The sequence below is a fragment of the Mastomys coucha genome, unplaced genomic scaffold, assembly GCF_008632895.1.
Source record: "Mastomys coucha isolate ucsf_1 unplaced genomic scaffold, UCSF_Mcou_1 pScaffold20, whole genome shotgun sequence".
Classification (NCBI taxonomy): Eukaryota; Metazoa; Chordata; class Mammalia; order Rodentia; family Muridae; genus Mastomys; species Mastomys coucha.
Window position 1 is genome coordinate 119,800,175 of NW_022196903.1, and position 12,276 is coordinate 119,812,450.

At 44.9% G+C, this 12,276-nt stretch overlaps 1 protein-coding gene across 11 annotated transcripts in view; it reads right to left on the bottom strand.

Annotated features, from left to right (window-relative positions):
* Dyrk4 (dual specificity tyrosine phosphorylation regulated kinase 4) overlaps positions 1-12,276 on the bottom strand; it is a 44,800-nt gene that overhangs the window by 15,310 nt on the left and 17,214 nt on the right. For 10 of the 11 annotated variants that reach the window (XM_031383494.1, XM_031383495.1, XM_031383493.1 and 7 more), the window contains 7 exons: positions 9,937-10,017; positions 9,133-9,249; positions 7,735-7,873; positions 6,023-6,183; positions 3,340-3,476; positions 2,890-3,030; positions 1,266-1,404 (listed from right to left, as the gene is read on the bottom strand). In XM_031383494.1, coding sequence (XP_031239354.1) covers positions 1,266-1,404; positions 2,890-3,030; positions 3,340-3,476; positions 6,023-6,183; positions 7,735-7,873; positions 9,133-9,249; positions 9,937-10,017 — 915 coding nt within the window. Of the gene's footprint in view, positions 1-1,265; positions 1,405-2,889; positions 3,031-3,339; positions 3,477-6,022; positions 6,184-7,734; positions 7,874-9,132; positions 9,250-9,936; positions 10,018-11,960; positions 12,172-12,276 lie in introns of those variants that run through there. The other variant, XM_031383499.1, reaches the window with a different exon arrangement.

Genomic DNA, 12,276 nt, shown 5'->3' on the forward strand with positions numbered 1-12,276 from the left:
CTATTTGATTATGTTTTCCTGTAGTTCTTTAAGGGATTTTTGTATTTCCTCTTTAAGAGCTTCTAGCTGTTTACCTGTATTCTCCTGTATTTCTTTGAGGATGCTATTTATGTCTTTTTTAAGGTCCTGTATCATCATCATGATAAGTGATTTTAGATCTGAATATTGTGTTTCCAGTGTGATTGTGTGTCCAGGACTTGCTATGGTAGGAAAATTGGGTTCTGATGATGGCAAATGACCTTAGTTCGTGTTGTTTATTTTCTTACACTTGCCCCCAGCCATCTGGTTAACTCTAGTGCTACCTGCCCTTGCTAAATCTGACTGGAGCCTGTCCTTCCTGTGATCCTGGTTGTGTCAGAACTCCTCAGAGTCAAGCTGTCTCTGTGATCCTGTGATTCTGGGATCCTGTGATCCTGGGCTTGTTAGATCACCTGGGAGTGTGGCTTTCTTTGTGTGTTGTGCGACTGGATGCAGCAGAAGTCCTCCTTATGCCCTGGAGATAAGCACACAGCTAAATGCGGCCATCAGTCCAGGGACCTTCTTTGGGTCCACAGTCTGTAGTCCAACTCCCAACAATCAAGTCCCAACAATGGTCGGCAGCAGCTGTGAATGGAAGTCCAAGGATCCAGCAGCTGCTCAGACCCACAAGGCAAGCAGATGAAGCAAAGAGCCATCAGTTTTGAGTATGCAAAGTATGACTTCAAAAGGGATGTACTTACTTTTACATGTCATGATGAGTCTTTCCAATATGACTGTGCATGACTTTCTCCAATAAGATTTTACTGGCATTGTTTTGTGGAGGCACAGTTAGAGAGTAGGCTCCAGTTCTTTCATTAATTATACAGCAATAAATATTGGGAGAAAGGGAATCTAAGGCAGCGTGTCCTGTATTCCAGGCTGGTCTTGAACTCTCTTATGTAGCTGTGGCTGATTTTTGAACTCCTGACCTACCAGCACACCAAACTAGCAAGAACACTGTTAAGGGCTGCCGTAACTGATAATTGGAAGTACCAATCGAGTAAATCTAGACTCCCAGGACTTCTTGCAGTGTGCCTGGATGCTCAGGACACCAGCCACACCCCCACTTCTATACGAAAGCTCTCAAGTCTTCCTGCTCCTAGATACTTCAATATGTCACCTCCCTCTTTATGTCCTCAGTGTGTATACTCTGGTCCTCACTGCATCTCTACCTATAAATGAACACTGCCTGGCATCCACCCTGAAAAACAGTGGTAGCAGCCAGGTGAGTCGAGTTTGTAACTCACCGGCTTGAGGTCACAGTGGATGATTTTCTCTACATAAAGCATTTGTAAGCACTTCAAAACGCAAAGGGTGAAGCGCCGAACTATGGACAGACTGAAGCCTTGAAAGCTGTTGTTCTTCATCAACTCATACAGGTTGATTCTGGGACAAAGAGAGAGAGAAAGAGTGATGTAGATGGCTGTCAAAACATTATACTGAGCTTGCACATATGGATAACCCAGGTCGCTTGATTTCCCTCTAATATCAAACAAACTGCAGCCAGGAGGCAAAGCTGCACACACCGCCTAGTTTCTCCAGCTCTTGAATATGACCCAAAGATCCCTCATCAAAGTAGCCACTCCTGCCCCAGCCTGTAGATTTTGCCAAGTACTTCAGAGTCATGGCAGGTATAGAAAATGAGGATGGGCCTATGGAAGCCCAAGAAAACCAGGGAGCCCATACTCTACCAAAGGTAAGTGTGGCTACTTGGACCCTTCACTGTGCTCTTGAAGGAATGAAAGCTGCCCCTCCCCATACCATCCTCGTGGTTCCCTATAGAAGCAAAAGTCTGCAACATTCCATAAAGCCATACTATATTGTATGAAGTCTGATGACTTACAAGTCTCGAAAATGGATGCTAAGCATTTTAAAAAGAACCACACGTTTGTGAGCTGATGGCTTTTGTTTTCCATGCAGCTTCAAGATGGGGACAGAAAGGAAAAAACATGTGCCAACATTGGCCACTTTCTTTCCATCTTTCATTTCTGAGGGTATCTGTCTGAGGCAACATTTAGGAAACCATTCATTCTCGGTGGAACAGGACAGATAGAAAAGCTGACTCTAGACACTATGACCTTTGGTCTTCAGCAACTCCCCCAGAATAGCTGGCTTTCTCACAGCTCTTTTGAGTACAGTGACATTCTTCCCAGTCACTGTGATAATTGGGTAAGAGGGGAAGTCTATCCTATCTATTCTACCACAGAAAACATAATTCATGTGTGCACACTGGAGAGTAACCTACATTTTACACACTGAGAGGGTGAACAGCATGTCCAATTGCCTGTTGAATGGAACAGGTTTCCTAACAGTGACATGCGAACTACTAAATCAATGACCCAGGAACACCTGACTATGGACGGAGGGCTCCGTTCATCATACTTAGTCATTTGCTGCCAATCTACATAAGTCAGGGTCCCATTTTCTTACATAAAAATATCTGTTCTTGCCTTTACTCAAAATCAAAGTCCTTCGTGCATTCTGAGTAGCCACTTGCCAGAGGTTCTGTGTTCTAATCTCTGCTCCGCAAGACTGGAAAGCCAGGACATGGGGACACAAGAGCAAAGCAATGCCCTTTTCAGTATGTTACTGTTTCGATCTTGAAGGCAAGGGCTACACTATGTCACCTACTCCAATACTCAGCATCTGGAAAGCCCAACAGGTACATTTAAGTGAGCAGGGGACAGGCTTTACTGTGACATGGGGTAAGATGTCAGCTTCCGGTCTCATCCTCCTTTCTATCTGAGTGGTTACTATGTCCACTTCAGTCATTAAGGGCCACATCCAGATAAACCTTGAATTCCAACCTCAGAGTCTCTCTTCTGTCACTTATGCAACCATTTATAATATAACAAAGAAAAAGCATCTGACCCCAGGAGTTCAAAGGTGATACAGAGGTGATTCCGGAAGTAGAAGAAGTCTTTCATGTGGACCACATTGTAGATGTTGTCTTTGTCCTTCCTTCTGAGGGCTTCCAGGATCTTCAGCTCCACCAGAGCCTGATGGTGAAATCTGAGGTGATTGGGGAGTGACCAAGGTGGTGGGCAATGAGGACAGAAAAAGCACAAAATGCACATGACATCACTATGCTGCAGACAGTCCTGAGTCCCACCCCAAGGCCCCAAGAATATCTAGGATGTCGGAGTGCATCCTACATTCCATTATTGCTTCTTCTTACCCCTTCATAATATCAGACAGGCAGAGAGAGAAACAAGAAAAGCCAAAGAGATTTGAGAAGAGCAGTGGCAGAGAGTTGGCTTTATAGAGAGCTAGAGACACACAGTCCAATCCCCAGGTCCTGTGTTGCCTATCAAGTCACACCTCTTTTTGTTCCTGATGATTTTCAGGGCCACCAACTCATTGCTTTTGTGATCCAAGCACTTGACCACCTGTCCAAAGGACCCTTTCCCGATCATCTCCAGAACCTCATATCGGTAGGCAATGTGGTCATGCAGGACCTGCAGAAGTCAGGCCAGCAGTAAGGGAGAGAATGGTGGGCTCTTGGATTCACCCTACTCCAGGGCCCCTGGATCCTGCTACACAGATCCTGGCTCACTCTTGGGAGGACAGTGGTTCTGAACTTCTGCTCTCAACTTATTGAGTCATAAACGGTAAGCTGTTTGCATCCCAGACCACACATATGGTACCAGGAAGTGTCCCACTATGCTGAGTCCATGTCTCATAATGTAAAGAGTATGGGTGCTCTTTGGGAGAAACCTGTGTTTCTGTATGCTTAGGACCTAACAGCAGAAAAAGGATTAGCTCCACTCTGACCCTGGCTATGCCGTAAGTGTAGATGAGGAAGCTTGCTGTCTGCTTTGTAATTTCTTAGCCAGACATCTCTTCCACTATTTATATAGATGTAATTCTGACCTGAGAAACTAGTACAAAACTTGGGCCTTTTTTTGGCTAAGAATAAAAAGTATCTTCACAAAGACAGAATCATCCTCCAAGTCTCTATAGGAAAGCAGAGAGCAGGTATTCAGTCAGTCAAAGCCAGGTGAAGTTGTTGGTTGAAGACTTGAGCTCAGTGGCTTCAGACAAGCCACTTGCTCACTCTGAGATAAAGTGTTCTAATCTATAAAGGCACTGGATGCAGAATTGCTGTATCTGAGGTCCTCCAGGTGTGTGAATCACTGATTTCTAGTGTTGAACTTGTGAGTCTGAGAGGACAAAGGATGAGTGTTCCCATAGATTTCATGATATGCCTTGTGAATGTGTATGTGGTGGTGGTTCTGTTCATGTAGAAGGAATCAGCACCATGAACTTAAGTATGTGCAATTTCACCAACATGGGAATCGGCTCGTTTTCTGGTAAAGGTCTGTGATGAAACACATGCTCATATAAATGTGTGTCTGTGTTATCCTTACTTCCTTAGCTCCTCCATGCCACTGGTTTTTTGATTCAGGATCACTTCCATATCCACTGTGATATTAATTGTAGCTAGCTGAATAACCATAGGACACTTGTGGGTGATCAATTGTTCTCCATATATTTGCAGAGTCTAGGAGATGCCCAAGTTTGTGACAGAGGAGCAAGAATTATGTATATAAGTACCAAATGTTGGCAGAATAAATGTAAGATTGTAGCTGTGTAGCTTATTTTGGGTATCTGATTGCATGCATGTGTGTTTGTGTGTGTGTATGTGTGTGTGTGTGTGTGTGTGTGTGTGTGTGTGTATGTATGTATGTAAATGAAATAAAGATGCAGGTTGGAGTTTTTAGAGAGCTCCATTAATAACCCTCTCCCCATTACTACATCAAAAAAAAAAATCTCTAGGACTTGACTGAGGTCCAGTGTATTCTCATATGGTCATGGGTAATTCTTTCACAGGGAGCTTGAAAGATCGGGGAAGAAGTGGGTGATGATGTAGGGGGAAAAAACTTATATCCATAACTTGTAAGCAAGGACCCATTAATCCCTGTACCTTTGTATATATGCAGATTACTTTAGGGCTGGGTGTGAGGATGAGGACCCATGCTTTTATCAGACTTCCAAAAGAATTCATAAAATTGTTGAGAACCTGACCTCTTATAAAGTCTGTACCAGAAACTCCATGACTGTTTCTCTAAGTGTGGTCCAGCTGATGGCTTGGGTATCACCTAGAATTGTGAAGTCCCCTAGCCATCACATGTTGCTGGGTAGGAACTTTACTTTAACAAGATCCCCAGTTGGTTTGTGTGCACAGTAGCTTGAGAAATAGGGCTTACGTGCCATTAAGAAAATGTACTGCTTCTAAGAAGCCACCAAAGACTATCTTCTAAAACCAAGTTACAATGAGAAGTAAGATAGCCCCAGTACGGCAGATGAAACATCACCTTCACACATTAACAAAAGTAGGGAGAATGCCCTGATTCTATATTCAGGCTGGGAGAAGGCTTCGTCCCTTGGACCCCAGAGGAACAATAAGAGAAATGGAAGGGGAGCTCTTAGGTTCCATATTTGGAAAACAAAATGAAGTTAAGTATTATGCACCTGAGACCACAATAACAAAAGCAGTTGCTTGTTTTGGTTTTTTTCTGATGTGAAAATGACTTATACTATAAAATAGGAAGAGAGTCCACAGATGTGGTTTGTATGAGAGATGAAAAGAAAACACTAGAGTGACATCTTACTCCTTTCTTAGTGGGTCCAGGGTTATTGTGAGGAGCCTGTGTTAGCTCGCACTGTGTACAAATATAAACCAGCATTCCAAAAATGGAGGGTGTGTACAATAAACCACATATTGTCCTGTGTGTGTGTGTGTGTGTATTTTAAATATGGCATCTGTTTTAGAACCCATTAGAATCCTTGGGAAACCTATCCCATAGTGCATCAGTACAAAGTACTGCAAAATATCCCCTCTCTGTTTTCCTCCAGGAACAGTCTATCCCCCTTCCCCCGTCCCCGCAAAGTTCCCATAACCCCATCCCTGAAAAGTTCCTGTCTCCTCACTCCCACCCCCGACCCCTGTCCCCACAGCGTTTCTGTCACCACATCCCCGAAGCGTTCTGTCACCCAGCACCTTCACATAGGAACCATGCTCGTCATCAAAGCTTGTCTTGCTAAACTCCGGAATCACGTTGAGCTTCTTGGCTTCAAGCCCCAGGAACCACAGCTCCGAGTAGCCCAGGATTTCGCTTTGCTCATAAGGGGACAGCTGATTCTTAAAAAACTTTAGAGCCTCTGTACGGGAAAAGCGTCACCAGCTCAGTTGAGTGACGTGAGTACTTGCTCTGGCAAAGATTCTTTCCAGGTCACTGGACTTCTTCCCAGCAAGCTGGTTTCCTAAGGACCACCCACGGGACTGCTCACACATAGAAATGTAAACAAGGGTAAGCGCCAAGGGGGCTTTAGCAATCAAAGACTATGAGCTGCCACAGCAGAGGTTACACTGAAGCAACAGACTGGCTAAGGCATTCTTTGTCTGCTCTACACAGAGGATTTGAAAATGATAATGTTTACTGGAGCTAGACTCCACCTTACAGTACTGGGAAGAACCTGTCTGTGCTAGATGGTCAGATCACAGCAGGGATGTGTGTGTGTGTGTGTTTGTGTGTGTGTGTGTGTGTGTGTGTGTGTTAAGAGAAGGGATATAGTTGTGGATGATAGTTACCTTAGTCATTTATAAAAAAGTGTTATATGTATTTTGCTTGCATATATGTCTGTGTACCACATGTGTGCCTGGGGCCTGGAGAGGTCAGAAGAGGGCATCAGATCCCCCGGAACTGGAGTAAAAGATGGTTGTGAACTGCCATGGCAGAGGGTGCTGGAAATCAAACCTGGGTCCTCCGGGAGATCAGCCAGGTATTTAACCTGAGAGCAGTCTGTCCAGCACCAGTGACCTCAGCTTTAATATATGGGGGTTTCTCAGGAGAGAGGGTTGGGGAGAGGCACCCAGCTGCTTTGCAAACTGTTTGCTGAAGACTTACAGAAGGAAGTACTACATACAGGGAGGGAAAAATGAGGCACATGACAACCTATTTCCCTAAGTGTAACACGAGGCAGTGCGCCACCTACAGGCTGAATCGGGGTGTTTTCCACCCAGAGGCAGAACCAGAGTTTGAGGGGTTCTCCATTTTGAGTCTTAAGACGGAAGGAAGCCACAAATCTCTGCACCTCAGGAGGAGTCTAGCTTCTAGTCTTTCTGGCTCCATCAGGCACAACTACAGAAGCTATAGCTGCCAGGAATCTGGGGCAGCTTCCCCTCCTGACTCAGAGCACTTCACACACACGAAAGTCTCCTGCTAGAGCTACAAGATCAAGCCTTCCTATCGGGAATCGTTCTTATGCACTTCCATGTTGAACCCAGGAGGCCTCCTTCCCCAGTGTCATCTGGAGTCCTCTACCTGGCCCTGACTGAGGAAAAGGAAGCTTCAAAACACGTGACTGTGACAGTTCAGTGATTTCACCCTTAATTCTAACTCTCCCCTCCCCAATCCCCGCTCCAGTCTGTATAACATAGTGCGACAGTGGCCTCTGTCTACACTGACACAGCTCACCTTGATCCCTTGCAGTTCCATGGGGAATAATGGACCACAGAGAGCTGGCGCTCACTCCCACTTAGTGTTTCGCTTATCCAGACCACTGAGAGGTCACGGGGTTAACTTTGCTCTTTTTGGTTCTTTGTCTTAATTGATGACTCCAGTACATGGAAACTCAGCTCTCAACAGTTTGACCATCTATAACCTGCCACTCCCCCTACCACTCTATCTTGTTACTGATCCAAAGTTTTACCTGCTGCTGTAAGAGGGACCTTGTGCCTCTTTTGTAGTTCTGGATGTGGCTTGGTGTCTTGGGCTTTGGTGTTAAAGCTGAAAGGTGTTTCTGAAGTCTTGAGTTCAGAGGACAGCACTTGATTATGAATTTGATTTTCCTGTCCATGAAAATAAGTTATAATAAAGGATTGATTCTCTTGGTGGTCATAGGTCATCCAGTTGACTCAGTAGACACACCTCTAGCTATTTTCCTACCACTCCTGAAAGAAAATAGTTCTGAGTTAAGAGATAGTAAGGTGCTCACCCCTTCTCTGAGAGCGAGTATCCCACTCTCGTCTGATGTTCTGGAAGGCCCACTGCATTGCATGCAGTTGACAACCCAGTGGCATGTCACTGCACAGAGAGATGTGACAGTTTTTACTGCTGCTCTTCAGAAGGCCATGAGGTGGCTCCTTCTCATTGTCAGCTTGACTGGGTTTACAGAAACCATAGAAACACACATCTCTTGATTTGTCTATGAGAGGTTCCGAGAACCGAAGAATGAAAAGCTACCTTGATTGTGGGAAGTGCCATTAATGGTGCATTCAGGGTTATCCCAGACTGAACAGAAAAAAAAAAAAAGTTGAACTAACTAGCAGCATTCATCTCTCTCCTTCTTGTCCAAAGACACACTGTGAGCAGTTGCTTCATGCTCCTTCTGCCATGGCCTTCCTTCCCTACCATGAGGAACTTCATTGTGTTAAACTGTGAGTCCAACAAGAACCCTCCCCCTTCAAGTTTCGTCCTTTCACACAATGATGAGAAAACTAACACAGGTCAATTCCAAATAAGCTAAGTAACTTACTAGATTTGGGAAGCTTCAGTGGAGGTAAGAGTAGCATCTATCTATTCAGGTTGGTACTAGCTCAGTGTCTCATTTGGTCTTCCCATAGGAGAGGTAGTGCATGAGATGGAGAAGGGGCTCAGAATGCAGACTGCTCTTGCTCTCGAAGAGGACCCCAGTGTCATTCCCAGCACCCACATCACAACTCACAACTGCCCGGGACCCCAGCAACAGGGGCTCTGACATGCTCTTCCATATTCTGAGAACACCTATAGCTCATATGCACATACCCACATACATTGCACTTAACTACAATATTTTTTTAGTAGAGGATATTGGAAGAAAATCTTTTGAATGGCTCTACCATTTGTACAGTGTGGACGTTATTGATTTTTTTCTTTCCTTGATGAATGCTCATGATGCCACAAAGAACCCATTTTATAGGTAAAAGAAAGCCAAGGCACATTTGTTCAAGTGTTCACTCTTTGTAAGGCATGAGAACAGAGCTAGAACCCAACCTCCAGAGAGCTGGTACTGCATTGAGCTCAGGCCTTGAATCTGCTTGCCCAAGGGCATCCCCATTGCCATACTCACCTGATTCAGCACGGACCCCTTTGATAGGACTTTGTTGCCAATGTAGGGGAAGTTAACTGTGTTCTTCTTCCCCTTTGTGTCCACAAAAGGGAGTGCTGTGTTGCTGGTACTTGGAATCTACAGAAGGGGAAAGTGAACAGGTTACAGAATCCCGGGAAAGAAAGTATATACTGGGCTATCTCCTCTATCCTTAAGTCCACAACGGTGTGGCACCTAACCTAGGTTCATGAGGACAAGCAGATTCCAGAGATCCAAGTCATCAGTCTATCAGGTAGGCTGTGGGTTTGAATCCTACCTCTACTACTAACGAACTGTAAACCTCCAGTAGGCTCTGTTGACTTTCTAAGCGTCATTTATTTCATTGTTACCATGGTGACAAAATGAGTCAGGAGCTACCTCTTTAAGGCTTTTATGAGGAAATATATGTACAGTGTTCCAAAAGTGCTAGCCAGTCTTAGCGCCATTGCAGAGAACCAAAAACCCCATCTCCTGCCAGGATGTTTTCCCCCAGTTAAGAAATAGTATGTGTCTCCCAAAGTAAGCATTTGTCTGACTTTCATACAATGTGGAGAAGTTCCTCCACATTCCTGAGTATATGTATGCAACACAAACCCCAATCTTCTCTATGGCTACATTGTAATTTGATCCCTATTATCTTGCATTGATTAGTTTATGTATTGATTGGGAGAGAGTTCATCTGTCCATACACAGCCATAATTATAGTGTGGCTGTTGTTAAGCTATCCCAACCATCCAATGACCTTCACCCTTTCTTAGAGACAGGGTACTGGCCATCACCCCCTACCTTTTGTGGACATTGGTTCACTCTCAGCTTCTTGTTCTTGGAGGATGGCTTCTGGAGTTGAACCATAGGTTTACTCTCAACCTGGGGAAGGTGGAAGAGAATCGAAATAGAACTTGGCTGCTTTCATCCCGAGCCACCTTAACATTTTTTTTTCCATTATGATAAAGTACCCTTGAAACCAATTCTCCTAACTCTAAAGTTACAATAAGTCAAGAGAAGCTAAGAGGAGTACTCAGTATGAATGAAGAGGAGTACTCAGAATGTATGAATGAAGTACTCAATGAATACATGAGTTGCTACCCAAACAAATTCTCAAAGACTTGGAAATCATCTAATTCTCCCGCCCCTTCCTTTTTTGTATTTTTACACTAGGATTACAGGCAAACTCAAGCATGTCTGGTAATAGTTCTTAATTTGACAACTCCACTTATCACTGAACTTGGACAGTTATCAGCCATTCCTCATGGGATATGGAAGGAAACAGTATCAGTAAAATCCTCAGAGTGCTATTGTGAGGACTAAGAGATGTATGTAACATGCTGGGACTGGTGCCTTGCACACATTGACACTGACAGCTGGAACTCCTTTCCCTTGGCTGGAAAGAGCCCAGAGTGATCTTGCTCATCTTCCATGAAACTGAAAAGGCTATGAACACAGATGGGATAGATGAAGAAGAGGAGGAAGAGGAGGGGGAACAGGAGGAAGTGAAGGAGGAGGAGGAGAGGCCACCACAGACTTAAAGGATCATAATGTTTAACCCAAGAAAAGAATAAAAACTTCAGAGAGATAAGGTCAGATTCTGCCAAACACATGCACTGTGACTGGAAAGATGGCAGGTTTCTTCCCATCGGGATGGAGACTTACAGACCAGTGAGGCTTCATCAGCACCATCATCACATTATAGTCGACTAGGACTGGATACAGAAGAGCTCACATTTAACTTAGCATGTGTATAGACGGCTACACAGAAATACTTCTGTACAGGTATCTCTCTCTCTCTCTCTCACACACACACACACACACACACACTCACATACACATCCTCCCCCCATCCCTGAGAGAACTTAAGAGAAATAACAGCCCAGTAGAAAGAAGCATGCTTAGAAACAATATACTGGTATCTCATACCATTGTCCAGTAAGAGGAACCAAGGGTCCTTGGACAAACGACAGATTCTAGGATGGACCAGGCCAAGAAGTAATTTGTAGGCAGAGAAAGTAAAGAGTATTTACTAACAGTGCAAGGGGAAAAAGTAAGCATTCCTGAGCCCAGGCTGATTTAAATACGATGCTTCCAAGTCTCCCTCATGGACAGTGTGCCTTTGTGCAGCAGCCCAGGATAGAGGAAAAGGCAGCTCACAGCCAAGGTTAGCGACTCCCCAGGTCTAATGAGGCTCCAAATGGTTGCTTCTGGGTCTCTGCACACACACACCCCCGGAGAAGGGGGGCTCAGGAAGTGTTGGGTTGTACCAGCTGATAGGTTTGCAGACCACTTTTCCAGCAACTTCCTCAAGAGGTGCAATATCTCCTCACACTTCATTCTGCCATTGCATACCCAAGACAAGAGGAAGCAATTGTGTTTTCACACATCCACGATGGGAAAACAAAATTCTCCTCTCAGGCAGTACACTTTCTAGGGCCCTCGTTGCTTTGTTCTCAATTAGCGAATCTAATTGAGAACAAAGCAGTCCCTAATTTAAGGGACTGAGGGACTAGAAAAAGGTGATCCATGTAGAAGAATGGAATCCCCAGGATCCACAAAGCACACAGAATGGTGAAATTCTCAGTATGACTCTAGTGTCCCCCACCAACAACATTCTGTCACATTTATCATACTAGGTTCCACCCTCTCTCATCCTAGGCACACCCTCTCCCACCTCAGATGAAATGCTCTGTGCAGTTTACAAGGGCCACAGGGGAACAGATGTCCCATGCCTCCGTCTAAGAGCTGAAGGACAATGACTCTCTTCCTTATTTAGAGCTCGTCCTAACAGGATCCCAAGATGCATCTCCTAGTCTTGTTACCTCGGACTGAGCCTTGGACATCCTCATCTGTGAAGTCCGGAGAAGAAAGCACGAAGGCTCTAGGCAGGCATCAGGTTCCCTGGTCCCCTGCCCCTGGGCTACCTAGCCTGTTCAGAAGGGCACCATCAAACAGCCCTGCTTTAGTCATTCTTCACAGGCTAGTTTTCTGCTTTCTCAAATGGGTCCTCCTCCTCCTCTTCCCCCTATTCCTCTTCTGCCTCCTACTCCTTCCTTCTCCTCATCTACCTTCTCCTTCTCCTCCTCTTCCTCTTCTTTCTCCTCCCCTTCCTCCTCCAACCTCTCTCTCTCTCTCTCT